The sequence below is a fragment of the Gavialis gangeticus genome, unplaced genomic scaffold (genome assembly GCF_001723915.1).
Source record: "Gavialis gangeticus isolate Ggan-Ray unplaced genomic scaffold, GavGan_comp1, whole genome shotgun sequence".
NCBI classification, from domain to species: Eukaryota; Metazoa; Chordata; order Crocodylia; family Gavialidae; genus Gavialis; species Gavialis gangeticus.
This window is the reverse complement of record NW_017729003.1, coordinates 2,908,232-2,917,104: the sequence shown is the minus strand read 5'-3', so window position 1 is coordinate 2,917,104 and position 8,873 is coordinate 2,908,232. Positions and strand designations below refer to the sequence as shown.

The window sequence follows — 8,873 nt, the reverse complement described above, 5'->3', positions numbered from 1 at the left end:
TTGTGGCTGCCTACAACCTTATCAGGGGCCAGCAGCAGGGACTCAGGGCAATTCTGTTCACCAGGGCCCCCCTTGGAGTCACTAGGAACAATGGCCACAAGCTGAGGGAGGATAGGTTTAGGTTAGATATTAGGAAGAACTACTCCACTGTAAGGGTGGCCAGAGCCTAGAATAGGCTTCCCAGACAGGTGGTGCTCTCACCTTCCCCGGAAATCTTCAAGAGGAGACTGGATAAGCACCTGGCTGGGGTCTTATGACCCCTCCCATCCCCAGTGCTCTTTCCTGCCCATGGCAGGAGGTTGGACTCGATCTGTCTAGGTCCCTTCCAACTCATTGATTCTATGATTCTATGTATCACATATATCTGCATGTAAAGTTTACTGTACTGGTCTCCAGTTCTTCGCATCTATCACCATTCCCAACAGTCCTTTTTGCAAACCATTAGAGTGGTAGAACTGAGGTACCTGTACGGATCTACTTAGAAACTGGAGAGTGGACATCTCTGTACAGCCTTTCTGACAAGACTCCAGCCAAAGGTATAAGGAACATATCAGTAGGGTGAGGTGCACTGTAACTGCTTTTGCTGGCCAATGAATTTTCAAAATAAATAATCAAAGGCATCCCTTAAACTGAAACATGTAGACTCCATGTAGTAGCCAACGGAAAGCCAACATAGCTTATTCATAACATTCTGCCATTTCTGTTAGTGGCACCATAGAGGATGTATAGATGCATGAGTTTAATTATATGCAGTGGGCACATTTACACAAGATGCTAATAATACTGTGCAATAGCATGTCATAGCATGAACAGTGCTAATACTCTACTGTGCAGTATTATTAAGCTAGTGTGCAGTAGCATCACTAAAACGGTGCTTGTTGGTGCTACTGCACAGTAACTCCAGTTACTTTATATTTATTTAATACTTGATTACACAAGTACTAAATGAAATGTGCAGTAACCACTGCACATTCATGAATGTGTAGACATACCCAGTAATTGGTTAAACCCATCAGCAAGAAATATAGACACATTTTTTAGTACAAAGGATAGAGTAGAAGCTGTTGTTGGTCAGTACAGATTAGTCAATGCATGGGGATCATTCATGTCAAGGATTTCCTTCTTCGGAGATATAAATAAATTATGATAGTGTGTTTATCCCCGAGTAAAAGAAGTTGGAGTAAGACCATGAAATGAGACCATGAACAATATATGAAGGAGAAGGGTAGCATGAAGTAATTCTTTGAGTATTAATAATAAGAAATGTGTACCCCATAATAATCTGCACTTAGGAAATCTGACAGTGATTTGTCCCATTCACACTGAAAACACACACAAAGAGAGAGGGGGGGAGAGAGAGAGAGAGAGAGAGAGAGATGGCTTTTTCTTCTAGTGAACATATGCCTTCAGTTATCTCATAAAAAGGACACTAGTTAGAGACAAACGGATTATGAGCAAGACAGCTTCAGTACTTGAAAGCTGGCAACTGCCTCAGAAGATAACCCAGCATGTGTGATAGTTAGCATGTCCAAAATAACTAAAATAACACGCCATCTTTCTGTGACACATGGGGCTATGTTGTTACCTTTAATTATAAAATATCTGTATTAACCTGCATCTGAGTTTGTGAAGATATAAAGTCTATAAACAAAAGATTTGCATTGTTCCTATGTCCCAATTCATCTATCATCTTTTCTTACATTTTACTTATCAAATATAATCTATAGTGAGAAATCACAGTGAATTCCCTGGACTATTTGCATCCTGCTGAGGAAGAGAGCTATGTGTTTACATACCTTAACACTATTACACCATTTAAAATGGGATTTCAGCTGAGAAATAACAACTATAATGATTGATCAGGAGTTTGTAGAAAAACAAAAAGTTCAGAAGCATATCACCCTGAATAGAAACTCAGGCCTCAAAACAGTCACAAAGTTTCAGTAAATGCTCATGAAAAAATATGGCACAGTACATTTTCTTTTATTTCAGAAAGGCATCTCAGTAGTTCTATGGTTTCCCATGATTCAAATCTTGACAAATAGAATAAATGCTAGGCCTGTAGAGTTTATCTGCTCCATCAATCTGTAATGTTTGTGTATTGCATGTTTGTGTATTGCAAAGGGTTAGAACATACAGCTGGTTCCTATTTCAACAATATGCTGAGCCAGAAGTCTGGTTCCAAGCACTGGGGAGGTTTCGATCCTGATCTAGACTGTACTTTCTGAGGTTCTCTCTACATGTAAAAGCACAGCATGAAGAAAAGATTCCCTTGAAGGAATGTGCTTATCTTGTTGATTATTTATCTCAGTATTTTAACAACCATTTTTCAAAGCCAAAAAGTCCTTGTGAATGCATGTGAAAAAGTGTGTAAAATCTTCCATTGGTCTTTATTTTTTCTATACGCCATTGTTTTTCCATTGACACAGCATCAAAAATGTAATTAAATGTGAAATGTTGTAACTCTTGTCCCTGCAAGTTGGCTGGCACTGCATTTCTCAGTACAACACCATTGTATATGACATTTTCTTTAAAAGGGGTGTCAACAGCTTACCTTTCCTTTGCTGATTATGAAGAAAGTGTCCCCTCGAGCACCTTGTCTAATAATATACTCTCCACTTTCATAGTGCGTCTGCAGAAAAAAATTAACAAGAACAAAAAGAATCAGAGACTGTCACTTAGTTTGCAGTCTGGCAGTTTCACAAGATAACCCTTAGGGAAGCAGTAAGCCTGAATGAGTTTTATCCAAGCCTGACATCTGTCATGATTTAAGAATTACCCCATGTCAAGGAATATAATAATTAAGAAGAAATCATTTATGTCTTGCCCGTTTTTCTTGGTATTTTGTTAGTGCTGGCATTTGCCAGGATGAATTATCCTTGTGTCCTCAATCCATTTATACTAAGCAAATGAGAGTGGAATTTTGTCAGCAGAAAGTCACTACAGTGATTAAAATATCAAAATCATTCTAGTAATTTTTTACAACAGAAATCTTATTTTGTTTCAATGTTCTATTGTTGTTTGTGGTGTGCATTTTACTTCACAATCTTATTAGCAATGGCCTTATTAAGCAATTATTCTTTCTGAGTCTCTTATCAGACTCAGCTTTATTTTTAGTCTAGATTTGCTGCCCCATATCTGTGAAAAACTTCAGAGCTAATGTTTTGACTTCTTGTTTCCAAGTGAACATTTAACTTAATGGGTGTAGGTTCATCCTTTACATTACAACAATCAACTCAGCACAATTATATCTTTGTCCCCAAAAATAAAAGCCCGTATGTTCTAAGAGTATGTACACCCATTTACTGAACCTGGTCTATGTTCATGCGGCTTAGTTTAAGCCATCTAAACTGAGACTGGGAACAAAGGGTACAGCCATTTGCCACTGCTAGGGGCCATGTGGCAAACCTGACCTAAGTAACTTGGGATCAGGGGAGGGACCAGTGGTATTGGGTGGGGATCATGGGTTCATGGAGTGTGGGGGGCAGTTAGCAGGATCAAGGGGGAGGAATTGATGGGTCTGCCTGCAGAGGGAGGCGGGTTGCTCAGTCAGAGAGGGGAAGTTGGGGGAGGAGGGGGACTAAAAATACCTTAGTTAGTTTTGGGAAGTGGAAACACCACAGCCTTGAGGCTGGGGTAAGCACCTGGTGCTGTGCTGAGAACATATGCAAGCATGCAGAAGATCAGGCTAACCCTTCCCTAGATTGAGTTAACCCTTTCTTGATTTAAGTCAATGAACCACATGAAGGGAACAGACTCAGTTCAGGTGCATCAAAGTTTGGGCAGTTTAAGCCCTCTGAATGCCTGGTTCAGTTGATCTAAATGTAACATCTGTACATACACTAAATTAAGAATTAAAATCCATATTTAGGGTTCTAATAAGTTACTTAGTCTTCAGATGTGCTTAGCAGCTGCTTCAAATCAACGACAGATAAATGCAGAGGAAGTTATTAGCCATGAAAGGTTATTAGCTATGTTCATCTGAAGTCAGGCAAAAGACAGGGTAGATTTGTACCTTACAGCCTAACTAAATCAGAGATGCATAAGTTTTCTTTTGCAGAGGGCTTGCTTCATCTGATGCTGTTATCTAAAATTCTGACCTAGATTTCCTAATGGTTAAACAAATAATGGTTGTCTTATTATCAGCTGTTGCAGAGACTGAATTACCAACTTCAGTCTTCAAACCTTGTGTCCCAGAGATTCTTTGTATCAGAGGCTCCCTCAAAATGCAATACGTGCCTTTGAAACAAGTACACTCTAGAAAATGTGTTTTTTGAAGTTTCAGCAAGCCTCAGCATAGACTGCCAGATCTGCTGCACTCTCAAAGTAGATACCAGAAAGAGAAAGGGTAGAAAAGAGCTTGAGTTAAAAGATATGTTTTAACTAATCTGAAGCTTCAAAACTGACTGAGGTTTGAAATGCTTCTTAGGTTTTCCAAAGCGGATTGTTGATCCTTTGTTTTTATTCTCAGTCTTGCTGGTCTCACTTGAACTCTGATGAAAACACTCAAGTACACAAAGTCAGATTTTAGGGTCTGTGCAAAATACAGAATACTACAGAAGAAAAATAAATTCCTTGCCTAGGAAGCACTTTACTTATGAACTATTAAATTTACTTATGAGCTGTCATAGGGGATCAGCAAGTATTCCTGTCTAATTAAACTATAATTCAGAATTATCTCAGTTATTTTGTTCCTAAAAACAATTAAATTGAGTCTATCCAGTTTGCAGAATATTTAAATAGAAATAATGCTACAGAAAATTAAAACGATTAACTTCAAAGGATATCAGCAATGTCTAAATATCTTTCACAATCTCAAAAAATGTAATAGGGATATTCATGTGTGTTAAATCAACAAAGCTGAATAACTTTGTCCCTCTTTCTGTCCCATGTGCCAAAGTTGGGGAGAACAACAATTAAGTGGAAACTGTGAAATGTTACAAGCACAAACTCATGGAATTTCCAGCCCCTGATTTCAGTGGGGCATTATGAAAGCCTAAATTTTTCAGTGCCCAGATTGAGACTCCACATAGTAGCATGATTTTAGAAAGTTCTGAGTACTGTGCTCTGAAAAATCACAATTTCAAACAGTGTTCTACATTAGACACTTCAAAATTGAGAAAAATATCACAGTGGCTAAAAACATTGGCCAAATGTTTTCAGTATTACTGGCTGAGAAGCTAATCTTTATAATCCAGCTAACTGATATCTGTGGATAGACAGAATAAAACAAAAGCATAACTTCTTTTAAAATACATTTAGGGTGAGCAATCACAGAACACCTAAACATTTAGGCTGACCGACTTTTTAAAAAGGGTTTTCTCCCTGTCTTAGGAAAATATTTGTTAGCTGAGCAATGTTCAGATGACCTTCAGATAACACAGAGGGAGAAGAAAAGCCAAAACAATTCATCCTAATGATCCTAGTTACTTTGATTCTTGTAGCTGCCTCTAACTCTTCAAACTATCTATTTGACCATATCCTTCTAACATTTTACACGTCCCGCTGTTTCTTCCTCATCTGCTGTTACTAGTTTTATGTCTTCTTCTGGCCAATCTCTTCTTTTCAAGCTAATACTGCATCATAACTCATGCTGAATATTTGACAATTAACTCAAACTCATTATGGCAAAAACTACATTTCTTAATTTTCACCTAAGTTCTTTTCTATTCCTCATTTGTCATCATGGATAAGAGCCCCACCTTTCCCCTAATTAGAAAAGCCTAAATATTAAATTGCTATGGTAAAGCATTTCCATGTTATAGCTTCTTCATATATAGTGTTTTGGTAATAGAGATTCCATTTTACCTACAGGAAAACAAATCACAGAGGGTACAAAAATAGTAAAGTTCTGCAAGTTTAATAGTGGCACATATAGAAGCAATAAAGTTTAAATTAAAATGAAAAATGGAGAATAAAGTAGGTTAAATGAGCTCTTTACATGTTATTTCAGGTAAAAGATATAGACTGACACCTCTTTGGATTCTCATGCACTAGACTTCCACAGAAAGATACTGTTTTCAAAGGATTTTACCCAGTTAAATGTATTAGCAGGAGTTTCTTTGGAAATAACTCTTTCTTTTGATAGAGTTAATAATAAAAACATTCAGCATTGATTGAAAATTATCCACTTACAAAGCCCATTGGGGGAAGACCACAATGGGTAAAGAATCACCAAGGCTACCAACAGAGCCAGTTCTAAGCTAAGTACAGACATTCAAAAAAGCCAGAAGCAGAATCACTCAAACCTATGTGGATTTATATAAATGCCCTAGCTTAGGTCAGGAGTGAACAGAACACAAGTTTGCTGTTCAGTGCGGGCAGACTGCACTGGCCAAGGCCAGGAGAGCGGGTCGCTTGAGCATGCCTCCCAGGATGACCATCAGCCTCCCTGGGCTACTGAGGATTGCCAAGCCCTACTGAGTTAATGACAGGTATCTCCAGTGTGGTCTACTCCCTATCACTGTACCACAGAGGTGGTGACTTGGAGTGAAGCCAGGGACCCTGTCCCGATGCTGCCTCCTGCCTTGAGGCTCCTCTGAGGCCGCTACCCAAATGGAGACTTTGGGTGAGTTGGCAGCACCTGGGTGCCCTGCCTGCAGGGGTTGCCTGAAGGGTCCTCAGGGGCTGGGGGCAGCGGGATGGCCGGGGATCCCCTCATCTGTTCCACATGTGCCCGGATTGAGGCCCTGGAAGGGCAAGTAAGGGAACTCCAGGAAAAGGTTAGCAGATGAGATCAGAGCCACTGATGATGACATTGATGGGTACTTCCACTCTTTGCAGGATCACTTAAATGGCGGGATGGCAACACAAGATGGACCTGACACAGATGGATGGAAGACAGTCACCTCTAGTTCTAGACAACACAGAATTAAACTCCACATTGCTGGAACAACTCCTCCAGTGCAGCTGGGGAATGGATTTGGAGCCCTGGCATCACTGGGAGTGAGTGCAGCAATGGAGAGAGCAGCAACAGAGAGTGTAGCAACAGAGGCCACACCCACAACTACCACCAGGAAGGCTGCAAGGCAACAGAGCAACCAGAGGAGAAGATGTTGGGTAATTGTAGTAGGTGACTCCCTGCTGAGAGGAACAGAGGGAGACATCTGCTGCCTGGATCCCACAGCACAGGAGGTCTGCTGTCTCCCTGAGGCACAGATCCATCACAGAGAGGATCCCCAGGCTTGTCCAGCCCACAGATTACTACCCAATGATCCTTATCCATGTGGGAGCAAATGACACAGCCAGGAGCAATTCAGACCACATCATGAGTAACTACAAGGCCCTGGGAGCTGGGCTTGAAGGATTGGGGGGCTCAGGTAATTTTTTCCTGTGCTCCCTGTTTCAGGCCATGGTCCAAGGAGGCAAGAATGCATCGATGAGGTGAACCAGCATCTCCGACGCTAGTGCCACCAAGAAGGTTTTGGCTTCTATGACCACGGTGCCCTCTTCAAGGTCAGAGGACTCCTGGGGAGAGATGGCATCCACCTCACACAGAAAGGTTTTCTTGGCCAGGATAGCCAGTCTCTTAGATTGGACTTTAAACTAAGATTGCAGGGGGATGGGGAAACGCTAACTGGAACATACCCAGGGACAAATATACAGGAAAGCTCCAACGACAATGAAAACAAGCAAGCCATTCTTACGGGAATGGAGAAAACAGTTCTCCTTCAACACAACAGGCAGCCATTGACCTCAGTAGAAGGACTTAGGTGCCTGTACACCACTGCCAGAAGCATGGGGAACAAGCAGGAGGAACTATTCCTCCTGCTTTCCACTGGACACTATGATCTAGTATGGATTATGGAGACCTGGTGGGACTCCTCTCATACTGAAGCACAGCCATAAAGGGCTACATCCTTCACAGAAGGGATTGGATAGGGAAGAGAGGTGGGGGTGTTGCCCTCTATGTGAAGGAGTAGTATACCTCTCTACAGGCCGATGTTGGCCCCCAAAGAAGAAAAGCTTGAAACCCTCTGGGTCAAGCTCCAGGGGAGGTGAGATGAGAGAGACCTTACTGTAGGTGTATACTACAGGCTGCCTAACCAAGGGGAGGAACTTGATCTAGTGTTTGCCGATGAACTAACAAAGGCTGTGCATGCACGTGACATGGTTGTCATGGGTGACTTCAACTACTCAGGCATCTCCTGGGAGGAATGCTTGGTGAGCTTGGATCAATCACAATTCTTCCTGACCAACACCAAAGAGCATTTTTTGAGGTGCACAGGCCAACTAGAGGCAATGCAGTTCTTGACCTGGTCCTGACCAAAGGGGATGGCCTGGTGACCAACTTAAATATTAAGGGCAGCCTAGGTGATAGGGACCATGAAATCATTACATTCATGGTCCGTCACAAGGTTGACAAAACAGATACCAAGCTTGAAGTCTTAGACTTCAAAAATGCAAATTTTAATAAGCTCAGGTCACTAGTAGAGAATGCCCTGAGAGACCAAGGACCACAGGTAAAGGGAGCATGAGAAGAATGGTCATTCCTTAAGAATACAATCCTTAAGGCTCAGAGAAAATCCATTCCCTTATGGAGAAAAAGTAGCAAAAGAGTCAAAAAACCCTCTTGGCTAAGCAGGGAAGTTGCAGCCCTCCTACAGAAAAAGAAAGAGGCGTACAAACAATGGACAGCCTCTAAGAAAGACTACTTGACAATGGTCTGCACTTGTAGAAAACAGATTAGGCAAGCTAAGGCAGAAACTGAACTATAGCTATAAGAATCAAGGACAACAAGAAGCCCTTCTTTAGCTACATAAGGCATAAAAGGAAAACTAATGGGATTGTGGGGCTGCTGCTCAATGCCTCAGGATACCTGGTCACTACCACTCAGGAAAAAACAGAACTCCTAAATGACTACTTTTGCCTTA

General features: G+C 41.3%; 1 protein-coding gene across 2 annotated transcripts in view; it reads right to left on the bottom strand.

Annotated features, from left to right (window-relative positions):
* The window catches only part of PRKG1 (protein kinase, cGMP-dependent, type I), a 1,350,404-nt gene that overhangs the window by 275,160 nt on the left and 1,066,371 nt on the right, over positions 1 to 8,873 (bottom strand). For both annotated transcript variants that reach the window (XM_019507769.1, XM_019507768.1), the window contains exon 6: positions 2,555 to 2,632. In XM_019507769.1, coding sequence (XP_019363314.1) covers positions 2,555 to 2,632 — 78 coding nt within the window. The remainder of the gene's footprint in view (positions 1 to 2,554; positions 2,633 to 8,873) is intronic.